Genomic DNA, 17,229 nt, shown 5'->3' with positions numbered 1-17,229 from the left:
CAATAATTCTCTTGAGACTTTTTTCAAATGTTTTGCAAGGGAAAAGGCAGATGTAATTGTAAGTGATTTCCTCTCACGCCTGCAGCAAACCACGCCACGTTAGGCGAACAGCTGTGCCTTTAAACCCATCAGGCGAAAGACTTCATTAGGAAAATATATCTTCGCACTTATGTTAATGTCAGCGATAATGGGTCAGTGTAGCCGATTGTGGGGAACCTGTCAACCGGTAGTTACCGTTCCTTGATTAAGCTGCGAGTATTTAACCGAGAAAGCTGTTCATTCTCTCTGCAGACACGGATGTGTTCGTTATCCGATGAGATACTGCATTCCCAAAAGTATAAACCGACCCATAGTAATCTCAGTGTTAGAATACATCAGGTGTCACATCCTGAGGATGCATGGCCCAGTCAGATCGAACCTGGCACTCATGGGTTGTAGGTTTGCTCAGAGGACACTTCCCGTGTTCGGCTTATGTGTGAACACGTGTCGTAAACGGAGAAAAACTTGTACAGTCGTGGTGTCCTCCCATTAGTTAGACGTCCCAATAGTTAGACAGCTTATAACAACACTTTAATCGGTTGAGTGCACTCTAATCCTTATGCTTGTTACCCCAGACTTTAAAATGGAATAGTCCAGATAAGATCTGACAAACAAAGCGAAGCAGCTTTAAACAGATACTTTAATATTATACTTAACATTTAATGACACTTTACATTTGATAAATTTTATACAGTTTATACAATTGGGACGTCTAACTAATGGGACGTCTGACTAATGGGATATAACCACAGTCGTAACTAGAGCAGTTTCCAGACAACTTTCGTCGGAAGTAAAGCATCAACTTTGTTTTGGGAGATTTCATATCCATTGTATGACCTGTAATACTTACTGCCTGGTTGATGTAGACATCTCAGCCAGCGAGCATACACGTATACCACACGGTACTTTGTTCTGTTTATCCACACAGCAGGCCAGTGTATGGGATTAACAGTCACCGGTTTATACAAGAACAGGAATCAGAGCCAAAAGAGCGAACTCAGGATTAATGAACTACGTAAATTGTGTTCACTATATCAAAATGAAAATTAACGTGAGTAAACTGAGTTCACTGAAATGCAAGTACAAGGAATCAATGAGAGTATAGATAATTGCAAGTGGCAAATGCAATTGTGAATGTAGAGTCATGACCCATAACCTTTCCATAATCATCCTCAAAACCATGCTCAGATGTGTGAACGTTTTATCTTTGTGTTGTACTCTTGGCCATGTGGCCTTTGATACCGAATAGACTTCTTATGTGAGTGATGAGGTGGACGAACGTGGTGTAGGGTAGGTGGTCCACATGCGCTTGTAAGGCTAACAGCGGCTTAACATGCTAGCCAACTGATAAAACCCGCCGCCAGGCAGGGTAACTAGTATCACCTGTTTTAGTCTTTTGAAACGACGCGGCCTGGCATCGAACTACGGACGCTCCCAAGACAGACGCTCTAGCCACTGGGCTACTGCGGCGGTCAAGATGCATGCTCAAAGAGGAGATGGGTGTGTGTAGCGGGTTTATGCCGATTCAAGATGATTTTAAGTTCGCGGATGAATACCAGTTACTAAAGTACTCACGGAAATGAAAAAAACTGTTTTTTCGACCTCAGATCTTAAATAAATGCAGTTAATATACAAAATATGTAAATATTCAAACAACTAAATTAGTACTAATTGGGCCGTGGCACAAATACAGCGTATCAAATGTTTTTATGCCTTTTTACACGTAAAAGTGTGTAAAAATGTGAATAAAACAGACTATTGTGAAACAGGGCAGAACCAGGTGTAAGTAGATCAAGGTGACCTATGACACCTTGACGACAGGTGAGAACAGGTGCACAATGCCTATAGTCTGTTTCTGCTATGTCAATTAGTACTTAGTTTTATTTTGGAATGTTGAAAGTGCCGACAAATTACCTCCTGTAAAGTACATTTTGTATTGTTCACCGAGATCAAACTAGCAAATCCAGACTAGTACTTTTCGAGTTGTTTTGTTATTTCGTATTTACAGCTACGTAACACTTTGTGTCGATTTTTAAATTGAGAAAAACAGGGTTTTTTCATTTCCGTGAGTACTTTAGGAATGACCTCCCAGCTACCAAAACCCATGTGGGGAGCCAAGAAAGAAACACCCAACCTTGCACAAGCGCAATGGTTTATTCTCCACTCTTTACATCGTGATCCACGTTAACTATCGCTTTCAACGACACCTTCAACGTCGTCACTGGCCCTGTCACTGGCCTTGTCACTGGCCTTGTCACTGGCCACATCAGCATGTCCGAAGTGTGTGGAGATGGTAGCTATCTGGATGTAGTCGTCAAACGCGTGGTTCAATCGGCCTGTCAGATGCAAGAGAAATACAGAAATGTCACGTTTGTAACGTTGAACATATCTTGAAAAACTCTAGGAATTAATGTAAATGCTGCATGACTAGGTGCATACGTCACAGTTCCTAAATGCCATTCCCAAGTCACTTTGATGTACTACGAAAAAGTTAAGGACCGCCTGAATCTTTCATTTTACTATATTTACTATATCATGTTTTATTTATGTTTTGTTTATTGTTTAAGACCGCACTCGGCATGAACATTAACCATATTATTCATATAGGTATAGTAATAGGTCGTCAATGACTTGTTAAGAATATGCCCTCTGCCTGTTCCGATTATGTATAGATTAGATTAGATTAGATTAGATTAGATTGCTACTTGCGGCATCCCTAGACGTCATGCCACGATGGCATCGCTAGTAGTATACTATGGACATGGTGAAGTTGTGAAGTTATAATGGGTATTGTGCCTTGAAGGGGTCATGCAACTGCAATATTCTCGCCGCCACAATCGTTACCGACTTTCACTCGCGAGTTGATGATACTGCACAAATCGACACTTTTATAAACCATATTGATGTACGAGTGATGCGGTTACCAAGACTGCCATTGTTAGAGATCCGACCTACCGTTGTGGGACTCCCGTCGCCTTCTCTCGCTTGTGCACGAACTCTGAAGCAGAAGAAAAGCTATGCGTTACGGTGTAGATAGAAATAGTGCAACTTCAGCAGGCGTCCAGCTATTAACCCAGTCCCAGGCCACTGGTAGTAGTGCACCGACGCCCCGCATTATGACCATCAACCTTGTCATATGAAGACATCCCCGAACCCGTCCTTGGGGTACTGGGCCTAATGTTTCGGCTTATATATCAAGCAAATGTTGGTAATGTGGAAACACATACAAGCATGGTTAGGTGATGGTGGAACAGTAATCTATTAAATGACCTTGGAACATCCACGTTTGTTGTTTAACGCCGCACTCGGCAATATTCCAGCTATATGAGGTCGGTCTGTAAATAATCGAGTCTGGACCAGAAAATCCAATGACTGACATGAGCATCCATCCACACAATTGGGATACGATTACATGCATCAACCAAGTCAGCGAGTCTGACCACCCGATCCCGTTAGTCGCCTTTTACAGCAAGCATGTGTTGCTGAAGACCTATTCTACCCCAGGCATTCATGGGTCTAACATCCATGTACTCAGCATGGATAGGTAATGGTAATTAATAATTAAGTGAGGATATATACATGTAGATACAACACATTGGAAGTTATGTTGGGTGGGCAGAATAAATAGGGAAGCCTAATTATTAAAAAAAACGCCACGAAAATATTATATCAAGATCTAAAGGACGAGGTATGACTGACCCTTTCTGAACCACAGGAACCCATATAAGAAGAATAAGGAAACCTTTCCGAAAGAGTTATGATAGATGTGTCCAGTTTACGCCATGTAAACTTGAATAAGGCGACTGTACGCCTCGGCTATCTCGATATGAAGATCTGGCACACTTGGTCAGGGCTTGATGGGTATCGGGGACAACTTTAGGATTAGTTTGTAGGTACATCAAGAATAAGAGATGTCCAAGAGATCGGCTTGTTAGGAGGGAGAAGTCTATGCAGAAGTACGGCACGGATTGTCACAAAAGAGGAAGGGTTATCAGGTGTGTGTGCGTGTCAGTGAAGTGAATTAGGGTGGGGGGTCTCAGCGGCTGGACCTACCAACTTACTTTGTCTGACCTTAATCAGACAAACCACCTTCAATGAATGCAAGTTTCAATCTATTTATTCAGTAGTAGGGCATTTCATTCCTATGTTGATCCGTGCGTCAACAGGAGGCATAGACTAACACTTCCTTTACGCAGGTATCTGCTACACGCCGCATACTTACCCCATCACATTTCTTTTCACAAAGTGTGAAGTTGCATTCGAAACTAAATTCAGCGTCGTCCCCAAGATGAAAGGACTTGAAGTATGGGCTGCGGGCAATAAGGCCGTCCACGATGAAGCCAGCGCTCTTGTTGAAGACAATACCGTCCCCGCACCTGCACACACACAATTTGCATGGTTCAAACAGACGTCGGATGTAGGCCCATATAAAAGTATTTACATTCGGAATGAATGCCATATTTTCAAAGAGTTGATAATATTTTGTTTGCATGTTTACCGTTATCGATTTTGTAAAGCGGCAGCGCCGTTTGGTTAGGACCTAGTACCTCCTGTCCATATCATACTTACCCTCCCCTGAGAATGGCGTATCTTTTGTTGGTGTTGGTCCCGATAGCGTCACACGACACAGGATGCAGACCCTTCTCTTTTGTACCTCCTGGAGGTTACGACAAGACAAACATACATTGGTATACGACCGCCATACGTAGTGAAATAAAAGCGACAAAAACCTTTCCATATTCAATAGCGAGTGAGCGAGTTGAGTTTAACGTCGCTTTCAACGGTATAACAGTTATATCACGGCGTGTCAGCTTAATGTGGGAGGAAAGCCCGCAGTGGTGCAGGTCTTAGTCGTTTACCACTTCGGTTGAACCCACGAGCACGGGTATGGTTCTGACAAACCTAGAATCATAATCGGGGCGAACCGGGATTCGAACCCACAATCATAGGTTTCTGGCGTGCCCAAGGGACGCAACTCTGCACAGCGAATCGCGACACCTTAGACGACTTGACCACCCGTACCATCCCGATCCGTGGTATAAAGCCAAAGCCGGACACACATACTCGTCTACAATATTCAAAGGGCATCTCATCAGTTTTGTTGGTCTGTGTGCAAATAATCATATTTCCTCCAGCTTTTGTCAAGTCCTGCTTCGCACTAAGCGAATCAGACAGTTTAAATAGTGTTTGATTTGGGTTTTTTATTGTTAAACGCCGCACTCAGCAATATTCCAGCTATATGACGGCGGTCTGTAAATCGAGCCTGGACCAGACCATCGAGTGATTGACATGAGCATCGATCAACGCAATTGGGATACGATTACATGCATGAGCCAAGTCAGCGCCTCTTACGACAAGCATAGTTCTTTTACCTAAAGCATTGGTTGCTGAAGACCTATTCTACTCTGGATCTTCACGGGTCCTTTTTGAGAATAGCTTCCTGTTGGGTGTATGATTTAGTGAGAAAAGGTTCGTTACAGTATGCCCACCGTCTGTCGTTGCTTTCAGTTGAACCTTCCTTCCAAGGTCAATAGTTTGCCCGGTGATGTTGTTGCCGAGGATGTCGGTGAGCTCGAGCGTCAGTGTGGAGGTGGTGCTCAGTTTTCCCTGGTGCTCCTGCAGCTCGGGGGGAGCTATCAGGCTGCAACACGACGCACTTAAGTCAGGCCCAGACTCACTCCACCGGTACTTCTAACAGGGAACACAAGTCCGTCCCAGGTTTTCCTGGTATAAGCTTTACACTGTATACACAAGCCAGGCCTAGGCCACATCGTATCAGCTGCACTGTATACACAAGCCAGGCCTAGGCCACATCGTATTAGCTTCACACTGTATACACAAGCCAGGCCTAGACAACATCGGTATTAGCTGCACTGTATGCACAAGCCAGGCCTCGGCCACATCGTATCAGCTGCACTGTATGAACAAGCCAGGCCTCGGCCACATCGTATCAGCTGCACTGTATACACAAGCCAGGCCTATGCCACATCGGTATTAGCTGCACTGCTGCCACACTGATACGAAGCCTAGACCACATCAGTATTAGCTGCACTGTATGCACAAGCCAGGCCTCGGCCACATCGTATCAGCTGCACTATACACAATCCAGGACTAGGCCACATCGTATCAGCTGCACTCTATACACAAGCCAGGCCTAGACCACATCAGTATTAGCTGCACTGTATACACAAGCCAGGCCTAGGCCACATCGTATCAGCTGCACTGTATACACAAGCCAGGCCTAGACCACATCGGTATTAGCTTTACACTGCATACACAAGCCAGGCCTAGACCACATCGTATCAGCTGCACTGCATACACAAGCCAGGCCTAGACCACATCGTATCAGCTGCACTGTATACACAAGCCAGGCCTATGCCACATCGGTATTAGCTGCACTGCTGCCACACTGATACGAAGCCTAGACCACATCAGTATTAGCTGCACTGTATGCACAAGCCAGGCCTCGGCCACATCGTATCAGCTGCACTATACACAATCCAGGACTAGGCCACATCGTATCAGCTGCACTCTATACACAAGCCAGGCCTGGACCACATCAGTATTAGCTGCACTGTATACACAAGCCAGGCCTAGACCACATCGTATCAGCTGCACTGCATACACAAGCCAGGCCTAGACCACATCGTATCAGCTGCACTGTATACACAAGCCAGGCCTAGGCCACATCGGTATTAGCTTTACACTGCATACACAAGCCAGGCCTCGGCCACATCGTATCAGCTGCATTGTATACACAAGCCAGGCCTAGACCACATCGTATCAGCTGCATTGTATACACAAGCCAGGCCTAGGCCACATCGTATCAGCTGCACTATACACAATCCATGACTAGGCCACATCGTATCAGCTGCACTCTATACACAAGCCAGGACTAGGCCACATCGTATCAGCTGCACTGCATACACAAGCCAGAACTAGGCCACATCGTATCAGCTGCACTGTATGTACAAGCCAGGCCTAAACCACATCGTATCAGCTGCACTGCATACACAAGCCAGGCCTCGGCCACATCGTATCAGCTGCACTCTATACACAAGCCAGGCCTAGACCACATCGTATCAGCTGCACTGCATACACAAGCCAGGCCTCGGTCACATCGTATCAGCTGCACTGTATACACAAGCCAGGCCTAGACCACATCGTATCAGCTGCACTGCATACACAAGCCAGGCCTCGGCCACATCGAATAAGCTGCACTATATACACAAGCCAGGCCTAGACCACATCGTATCAGCTGCACTGTATACACAAGCCAGGCCTAGACCACATCGTATCAGCTGCACTGTATACACAAGCCAGGACTAGGCCACATCCGTATTAGCTGCACTGCATACACAAGCCAGGCCTAGACCACATCGTATCAGCTGCACTGTATACACAAGCCAGGCCTAGACCACATCGTATCAGCTGCACTATATACACAAGCCAGGCCTAGGCCACATCGGTATTAGCTGCACTGCATACACAAGCCAGGCCTAGGCCACATCGTATCAGCTGCACTATACACAATCCAGGACTAGGCCACATCGTATCAGCTGCACTCTATACACAAGCCAGGACTAGGCCACATCGTATCAGCTGCACTGTATGTACAAGCCAGGCCTAGACCACATCGTATCAGCTGCACTGCATACACAAGCCAGGCCTAGACAACATCGTATCAGCTGCACTGTATGTACAAGCCAGGCCTCGGCCACATCGTATAAGCTGCACTATATACACAAGCCAGGCCTATGCCACATCGGTATTAGCTGCACTGTATACACAAGCCAGGCCTCGACCACATCGTATCAGCTGCACTGTATGTACAAGCCAGGCCTAGACCACATCGTATCAGCTGCACTGTATGTACAAGCCAGGCCTAGACCACATCGTATAAGCTGAACTATATACACAAGCCAGGCCTAGGCCACATCGGTATTAGCTGCACTGTATAAACAAGCCAGGCCTCGGCCACATCGTATCAGCTGCACTGTATACACAAGCCAGGCCTAGGCCACATCGGTATTAGCTTCACACTGCATACACAAGCAAGGCCTAGACCACATCGTATCAGCTGCACTGTATGTACAAGCCAGGCCTCGGCCACATCGTATCAGCTGCATTGCATACACAAGCAAGGCCTAGACCACATCGTATAAGCTGCACTGTATACACAAGCCAGGCCTAGGCCACATCGGTATTAGCTTTATACTGCATACACAAGCCAGGCCTCGGCCACATCGTTTCAGCTGCACTGTATACACAAGCCAGGCCTAGACCACATCGTATCAGCTGCACTGTATACACAAGCCAGGCCTCGGCCACATCGTATAAGCTGCACTGTATACACAAGCCAGGCCTAGACCACATCAGTATTAGCTGCACTGTATACACAAGCCAGGCCTATGCCACATCGTATCAGCTGCACTATACACAAGCCAGGCCTAGGCCACATCGTATCAGCTGCACTCTATACACAAGCCAGGACTAGGCCACATCGTATCAGCTGCACTCTATCCACAAGCCAGGACTAGGCCACATCGTATCAGCTGCACTGCATACACAAACCAGGCCTAGGCCACATCGGTATGAGCTGCACTGTATACACAAGCCAGGCCTAGACCACATCGTATCAGCTGCACTATATACACAAGCCAGGCCTAGGCCACATCGTATCAGCTGCACTGTATGTACAAGCCAGGCCTCGGCCACATCGTATCAGCTGCACTGTATACACAAGCCAGGCCTAGACCACATCGTATCAGCTGCACTGTATACACAAGCCAGGTCTAGACCACATCGTATCAGCTGCACTGTATGTACAAGCCAGGCCTCGGCCACATCGTATAAGCTGCATTGTATACACAAGCCAGGCCTAGACCACATCGGTATTAGCTGCACTGTATACACAAGCCAGGCCTAGGCCACATCGTATAAGCTGCACTGTATACACAAGCCAGGCCTAGACCACATCGTATCAGCTGCACTGTATACACATAAGCCAGGCCTATGCCACATCGGTATCAGCTGCACTGCTGCCACACATGCTAGGCCTAGGCCACATCGGTATTAGTTGCACTGTATGCACAAGCCAGGCCTAGGCCACATCGTATCAGCTGCACTGTATACACATAAGCCAGGCCTATGCCACATCGGTATTAGCTGCACTGCAGCAAGGGCTCACTTGCTCAAAGCAATCTTCGCGCTACGATGTAAATGTATGTTAAAGAACGAGAGTTGTGGTAGTCGTACTCTACAATCGCTTAGTGGGCCAAGTGCCAAGCCCACAAGGTTAATTTACAGCAAACATTTACTGTTAAGCTCCACTTGGGTACTGGTTGTATATAGCACGCAAGCCTGTCTTTAGTCAATGTTCTTCTGTAAATTGGGTTTAACGACGCAGACGGGATCATGTAACGATGTGACAGAACATATGGTCTGATGGGCGATATCTATCCCGGGTTCTCGTGTCACAACCTATCGCCGTTTTGCGCAGCAGGAACTAAGGCCACCCGATCTGCATTTGACTGTCTTAGTGCAGAGACGCTAATGTGTTCGTGGTTTAACGCCGCACTCAGCAATATCCCAGCTATATGACGGCGGTCTGTAAATAATCGACTCCGGTCCAGACAATCCAGTGACTGACATGAGCATCGATCCTTGCAGTTGGGATACAATCAACCGAGTCAATCAAAGAAGTCAGCAAGCCTGACCATCCGATCCCGTCAGTCGCCTCTTACGAAAAGCATAGTCGCCTTTTATGGCAAGCATGGGTTGCTGAAGACCTGTACTACCCCGGATCTTCACGGGTCGACGGTAGTGTGACTGAATCGCCACCGCGCTGAATCCTGCATCTGTGATACTCACGCTCCGTGGACATTATGGGCTCCAGTTTCCTTCGTTTTCTTCGATTCATATGTACACGTGACGGTGACTACTTGGTCATCCAGTGCCAGCATGCGACCCTTCTCTCCGAACACCACGATCACCTTCACCACGTACACCGGGGTACCGGCACGTTTCTGTAACAGCAACACGTGGTTCAGTATGGTTAAACAAATATTCCAGCAATATCCCGGCGGGAGGCTCTCAAAAGGATCTTCACACCGTATCTATGTGGGAAACTAACACATGGTGGTTATACAGGGATACCTGCAAGCACGCACCTTAAGGACAGGACGTTTTGTTTGCTCGTTTGTTTGTTGTTTAACGCCACACTCAGCAATATTCCAGCTATTTGACGGCGGTCTACAAATAATCGAGTCTGGACCAAACAATCCAGTGATTGACATGAACATCGATCCACGCAATGGGGATACGATGACATGCAAATCAACCAAGTCAGTGAGCATGACCACCCGATCCCGTCAGTCGCCTCTTACAACAAGCATCGTCGCCTTTTACCGCAAGCATAGGTTGCTGAAGACCTATTCTACCCAGGATCTTCACGGGTAGGACAGGACGTGGTTATACAGTGTGCAGAGGGTACCTGTACCCTTCGTGAGGGCAAGACATGTGACTGTACAACAGGAGCGCTAAAATGAAAACTTTCATGGTTTACTTGAACCCAGTATTGTCGACAGTCGACTATCACCGAGACCTGTAATTGGCCCTGGGACATGCATACTTAGTGTCATAGTATGAGTATCCCACCCTGTCACCCGGGTAAGATAACACAGAACGTAGAAAAATCACAGTAGGTGCCCCATCTACTTCTCATCAACTCGGTCAATGTATCCACCTGATCCTCACTGTCGAGCATTTTAATTGAAATCATGACGCTGTCGGTCACAAACACAAATATTACGTGCCTAATACTGGCCTACCTTTAGTGTCATCCACATCCACGGCCAGTTTCGTAATCATAAATAATAATTCAGGACAAATCGAGTTCTTGTATCTCTCATATCTCTGCCGTAATATCTATAATTGCGTTTGCAAGCCACAGCGCCTCGAGAGATGCTCTCACCACAAACTCGCACAAGCCAGAGTTCTTCCCCTTGAACGACACCTGGAGGGTGAGTTTGGCTTTGTCGATGTTGTTGAAGTAGAACACCCCGTTGGCACATTCGGCTCGGGCCTGGGCCTTCAGGTCGGTGACGACGGAGATGGAGGGGCTGTCGGAGGTGCTGTTTCCACAGCTGGGCAGGACTAAAGAAATACAAGGAATGACCTTCACGACACAAATCACTAAGTAACCACATGTGTATCACATGCATTCATCATGACACTAACATAGGTCACATCGGGAGTCACCTGACAATTGTATGAACTGTACCGACCAAATCTCAAAGCAAACCCCTGGGTGACAGTATGAGCAGAGATGAGGGCTTGACACTGATGCTACACAGAAAAACACATTACATATATAGCCGGTGTGTAGAGTGGGTTGTGACGTAAATGTGATCAGGGCGAGTCGCCACGTGGCGGTGCATAAACAGTGTTGCAATGTAGGTGTTCAACGCCGCACACAGCACTGTTCTATAAAACGGCAGTCTAAATAATCGAGTCTGGACCAGATGATCCAGTGATTGATATCATGAGCATCGATTTACGCATTTGGGATACGATTATATGCATCAACCATGTCACAAAGCCTGACCACCCGATCCCGTTAGTCACCTCTTAAGACAAGCATAGTCGCTTCTTACGGAAAGCTTGGGTTGCTGAAGACCTTATATATGTAAATTCTCTACCCGGATCTTTACGGGTCCCATGAAGGTGTGTATAGCCAGTGTTGCTACCTAGACGTGTTTTGGGAGTGATGCCACTTGGAGGTGCATTTGGCGGTGTTTGGATTTACAACGCAGCTATGTGACAGCGTGCTGTAAATAATACAAGTCTGGACCAGACAATCAAGTCATTGATAGTGAACAATGATCAACGCTGCCGTGGTACGATGACACCCATCAACCATTTCACCGAACCTGACCTCCAGATCCATTAAGTCGCCTCTTACTACAATCATGGGATACTGGGTCCAATTCTAAGCCGGATTCCCCACTGCCTATCTGGCAGTTGAGTCAAGACCTACTTATTTCTACGCACCTTCCATTATGTATCCTTTTGGAAAAACGGCATTTTCCCCATAGGTCCCAGTCTGGAATGAAAACATTAACAATTGCGAACTTCCTCAGCAAACAATACTCACCGTTATATAACTATTAGTGTTTTTTTTATTTGTTTGTTGTTTAACACCGCACTCAGCAATATTCCAGCTATATGACGGCGGTCTGTAAATAATCGAGTCTGGACCAGACAATCTAGTGATTATCATTATGCATCAACGGAGTCAGCGATCTTGACTGCTCGATCCCGTTAGTCGCCTCTAATGACAAGCACAGTTGCCTTTTACGGCAAGCATGGATTGCTTGAGACCTATTCTGAGCCGGATATTCATGGGGTTTACACTTATTCAACCAGGCCACACAATTCGACCAGCCAATCCTCGTTTTTAAACGGCTCTTATAGAAAGGGTTAATGATCTATTCTTCCTCGGAATCCTAACAGAGAAATGGACAAATGGCTTTCAAACTATTCGATTCATCACAAGTGTTGCGGTCTAGACGTATCCCCCCCTACCTACCTTCGATCACACGAAAGTTAACTTCTGTAAGAATCGCATTGCGTGTTTACCTGAAATATGACTGCTGGTAAAATAAACTCATTGGAAGCAGACCTTCCAGTCGATTTCCATATCGGGCGACGAAACCAAGACGCCGCCAAATTATACCTTGGATTAACATATGTTTGTTCCTTATCGTCCTTTCAACAGGCTCCAAAACCTATGGCTTGATGAACCTTACATCTAACATCTTACATCTAACCTTAGAAAATTCTGGCACTGACAATTGCGACTTCTTATTTGTTTCCGGACGAAGGTTAGATTAAAGTTAGAATAAGTGAATGTATACCCTAAATCAGCACTATCCCAGCTTCGTCACGTGACCTGTACATCAATGCGTGTGGGCCAGGTAGACCAGAATAAGCTACGATCCACTGTCGGGGTATGACGAAACACTCATTACAGGGCTATCTTTGGTATAAGGCTATCTTTGGTATAAGGCGTCCGTGTCACGTCTATACCTAATGTCTACGCTTATCTAGCGCTAAGGACGCTTTTTGTAAGTACCCAATCCTCAATTTGTGGGCTCTTGCAGCACGGGGTACTTCACCTATTCTGTCCCGGAAGCCAAATGGGAAGCCCATTCAAGTAGATGTTATACATGTGCAAACCATGTTGTGTAGTGTATGGACGTCTCATGGATGGTTCTGGGGCCTTAGCCCTTGCCTTGGGACGTGGATCAAAGTGCTTGTTTCAACCAAGGCCATGGCCACAGCTTATAAGACCATCTGTATTTATGTGCTTTTCACCTAAAAATACCCCACAAATTCAAACACCCATTTGCCGCTTGGAAATACATCGTCCAGCTCGAAACAAATCCCTGAATTTCAAATTTCGTATAAAAAGAAAGCCCCGGGCTGCATGTTACCGTAATATCTAAGCAGTAACCGTTACGTTTTTTGCGGTTTCTTCCTTTTTCAAACTGTCTGCTTTCCATCTCTTAATCTCAACACGGATACAGCATACGTTGCACTTAGTAACATCAAATCGTGGACAGCTTTTGCACAAATCTTAGACAACTTGTCAGTAATATTCTCAACCAAAAGCAGTCATTTGTTTAAATGTTATAATTTACATCCGCCGGCTCACAGACGGTGACAATGAGATGAGAAACACTATGGATAATGCTTCCACCACTTCTGAAGCTGATTGCTTGAGTGCATTGTCGCGTGTCGCGTGAATCCCAAGTGGTAATCCCCGCGACGTTTGAGAACCGATTCCATTAAGGGATATATTTATTCCTGTAATAGCTGTGATATGTATCATTTACCGTCTATACGAGTGTGGAGCCATTGAGTGGGTAAACGATACATTTGACAGCTCTTGTTTCGTGCAGCTTTTCAATTTGACCTTGTCACAGATATATATGCCGATGCGGGCATTTTCTTCATGCATATTTCTTTTACCGAAGTACAAAAGACAAGTCTAAATACTGCCATTTCAGCAGAGATTCGCGAATGAGAAGACTCTTTAAAGTAGGCAGCCATAATTAGGTGATGGAAGAATACATTTAACATGGCTTTTAACATCGAATTGGGGCATCAAGAAATAGGAATATGCCTATCAAGAGTTGAGTAGTATGCATTGGTGAGTTCTGTACTTACAGCAATCACAAGGAGCAGCACCAAATAACGGGCCATCGTGTAACGCCCTGAAACAATAGCAAAGCATATTGATAACACTGAAGACAAGTCAGTTGACTTTAACGCAGCTCTGAACAGTTGTCACAGCGTGTCGATTTACTGTCAGCCAATGTGCTGAAGGTCTGGAACGTTTACCATTTTGTTTAAGCCCACGAGATAGGGCATGGTGTTGAGAAACCAAGATCATAACCCGCAGCAAATCTTTGATTCGAACCCGAAATAATATGATCCTAAGGCGTATTCATAAAACATCTTATAGTGCTTAATGCTTCTAAGAAATAAAAGGTACTTTTATATCGAAGAATTTCTTCAGTTACTCATGAAGAACTTTTAGTACTGAGAGTACTCCTAAACTTTGTTTGGATGTTTGTTTTTTAACGCCGCACATAGCAATATTCCATCTATAAAACGGCGGTCTGTGTATAATCGAGTCTGGATCAGACAATCGAGTGATTGATGTCACGAGCGTCGATCCACGCAATTGGGATACGATTACATGCATCAACCAAGTCAGTAAACCTGACCATCCGATCTCGTTGGTCGTCTCTTACCGCATGGGTTGCTGAAGACCTATTCTAACCCGGATCTTCACGGGTATACTCCTGAACCCGAGGGAAAAGCAAATTGGGTCACAGTTTGCAAATTAGTCGACTGGGCCGGTGTCTTCCCTATTGACATTCGTGACCGACTCGTGTTATTCCGGGACAAGTCTTCTTGCAGGTTAGGAAAGGGGCGAGTGGTGGCGAATGCCCTATTGACTGGTTTTCATTGGCGGAAAACCTCGAACTGTTCGTCGGCTTCTTTCAGAGAATGTAAGTCGTTAAGCAGTGGCCGAGGCAATATTCTGTCTGCCTTATAAAGAGCACGTTCATGTATCTACATAAAAGGTATAGTGTAAGCCTAAGAAAGACGAACCACCTGTCATGGCCGATGGGTCATATCCATAGTAAACACTGTCATTTTCGTCGTCTTAAATAATCATTTAGGCAAATCGAGCTCTTAAATATAACTTATCTCCTTTAATTTATCAAATGTATCTGGCGTGATAATAACTATACTTGCGAACAATGTAGACACAAATTAGGGATAAGTTATTCATTTACTGTAAAGGCCACGTTTCGGTACAGATCCTTGTACCGTTGTCAAGCAAGCAAACGTTTTCACAATGGCACATTATGCGCCGTTTATTCTCTTGAAAATAAAACTTCTGTGAATGGTTCTTAGATGAATCTACACATACACGTCACAAATTGTATTCTCACAAACAGTGGCATTTATCTTGGAAAAACTTCCGCCCATAACCCCTTATTTTTTTAAATTCATTACCCCAGGCTAAAAGTATTGAAAAGCAAATATGTAGAGTTAACCTAACCCAGGCCAAATGTGAAGAGGATTTTGTCGGATGGAAATATTTTCTTTATTTTTACTGCCATGACATAAATATCAGTAATGAAGTCAATGGGTGAACGGCAAACGTTAGCATGCACATGGGTCTCTAAAGACATAGACAATCACCACTTAGACAGGTCTTCAAATAAATGATAAATATCAACCACCCTGATGTCACGTTCGGTGGAATTAACGTTATGAACGTCTTTATCAATTGTTGGTATAAAAGAACTTGTAACTTCAACCGTGAGAAACAACTCACCACCGTCGTAGCTCGTCCTTGTCTGTCGGGTGTCAACTCACTCTCACGTCTGCTCGCAGATCACGTGCTGCACGAGACTGCTGTTTCACGTGCAGAGAACATGTCCGTTTAAATCAGTCCTCAGGCAAAGTTCGATTTTCCGAAGTCACGAATCTGTGGTAGCCCTCACAATTAAGTGAGTGAGTTGGGTTTAACGCCGCTTTTAAAAGTATTCCAGTTATATCGCGGCGTGTAAGCTTAATGTGGGAGGAAAGCCCAAAGTGATGCAGGTTTACTACTTCGGTGAAACCCACGCGCACGGGTATGGTACTGACAAACCTAGAAACATAATCGGATCGAACCGGGATTCGAACCCACAATCATAGGTTTCTGGCGTGCCCAAGAACGCAACTCTGCACAGCGAATCGCGGCGCCTTAGACGTGGCCCCTCACAATTAAGACACTGTAAGGAGACATGTATTCTCTATAAGTTCCACTACCCCCCCCCCCCCCCCCCCCCCCCCCCTTTTTTTTTATGCATCTCGTGTACCTTTTATTTGTTAGTTTGCTTTATGTGGTGACCATGGTATGGTATTTGGGTTTTTGTTCGACTTGGACCATTACAGGTCTATTTGCGCCTGGCTTTAAACAAGAGGGCAAAGTGAATACTGAAAATGTGACGATTGACCAGTCTGATTCATGATCTTATTAAATATTTAAAAACACGTACTCATTTAAGTTCCCTTTCGATATAGAAACAAAACAATAGCGGTACTAGTTATTCAAAAGTCAATACACAATGTATGCATATATTTGTCTTCTATTTTATATCAAACCTTTCCGATGCGGAAAAAAATCGGAGATAATAATTGAAAAAAACGAGAACATAACGAGAAAAAACTTGAAATAACGCGTTTTCGAAATAACGAGAAAAAACTCAAAGCAACGAGAAAATAATTGAAATAACGAAAAAATTCGATTTGAAAAATGCTACCAAAGTGGCACCATCCGATTTTCGTATAATTAGAGAAGATGTACTGTCTTTACAGCACTTTGTACATTTAGTCTGAAATATGATTCTGTCCTGGTGATTCAATAAACAATGTAATATTGTTTCGGGGGTATTTACATCGTAGTGTACCCGTTAAGATCCGGGCTAGAATAGGTCTTCAGCAACCCATGCTTGCTGTAAAAGGCGACTATGCTTGTCGTTAGAGGCGGCTAACGTGATCGGGTGGTCAGGGTCGCTGACTTGGTTGATGCATGTTGTTTCCCAATTGCGTGGA

The 17,229-nt window shown here is 45.2% G+C and overlaps 1 protein-coding gene across 2 annotated transcripts; it reads right to left on the bottom strand.

Annotated features, from left to right (window-relative positions):
* Nucleotides 1-2,174: 2,174 nt before the first annotated feature.
* On the bottom strand, nucleotides 2,175-16,072 carry LOC124139756 (vitelline envelope sperm lysin receptor-like). 2 transcript variants are annotated; one of them, XM_046507072.2, is made up of 10 exons: nucleotides 15,965-16,072; nucleotides 14,275-14,321; nucleotides 12,094-12,145; nucleotides 11,015-11,196; nucleotides 9,913-10,067; nucleotides 5,529-5,680; nucleotides 4,609-4,696; nucleotides 4,262-4,415; nucleotides 2,995-3,037; nucleotides 2,175-2,375 (listed from the first exon to the last, which is right to left on the bottom strand). In XM_046507072.2, the coding sequence occupies exons 2-10, from the start codon at nucleotides 14,308-14,310 to the stop codon at nucleotides 2,224-2,226; spliced, it is 1,014 nt and encodes a 337-aa protein (XP_046363028.1). In that variant the 5' UTR covers nucleotides 14,311-14,321; nucleotides 15,965-16,072; the 3' UTR covers nucleotides 2,175-2,223. The 2 variants fall into 2 exon arrangements, with proteins under 2 accessions (XP_046363028.1, XP_046363029.1); XM_046507073.2 differs by lacking the exon at nucleotides 15,965-16,072 and adding an exon at nucleotides 15,829-15,848.
* Nucleotides 16,073-17,229: the final 1,157 nt, after the last annotated feature.

Source organism: Haliotis rufescens, unplaced genomic scaffold, assembly GCF_023055435.1.
Source record: "Haliotis rufescens isolate VD_foot unplaced genomic scaffold, xgHalRufe1.0.p SCAF_1, whole genome shotgun sequence".
Classification (NCBI taxonomy): Eukaryota; Metazoa; Mollusca; class Gastropoda; order Lepetellida; family Haliotidae; genus Haliotis; species Haliotis rufescens.
This window is presented reverse-complemented; position numbering and strand designations above follow the sequence as displayed.

Coding starts and splice junctions, on each gene's coding strand:
- LOC124139756 (XM_046507072.2), bottom strand. CDS start 14,310: ATGGCCCGTTATTTGGTGCTGCTCCTTGTGATTGCT. Junction 10,068..11,014: donor CTGGCTTGTGCGAGTTTGTG/GTGAGAGCATCT, acceptor TTGCTGTTACAG/AAACGTGCCGGTACCCCGGT. Junction 4,697..5,528: donor ACTGAAAGCAACGACAGACG/GTGGGCATACTG, acceptor CGTAACCTCCAG/GAGGTACAAAAGAGAAGGGT.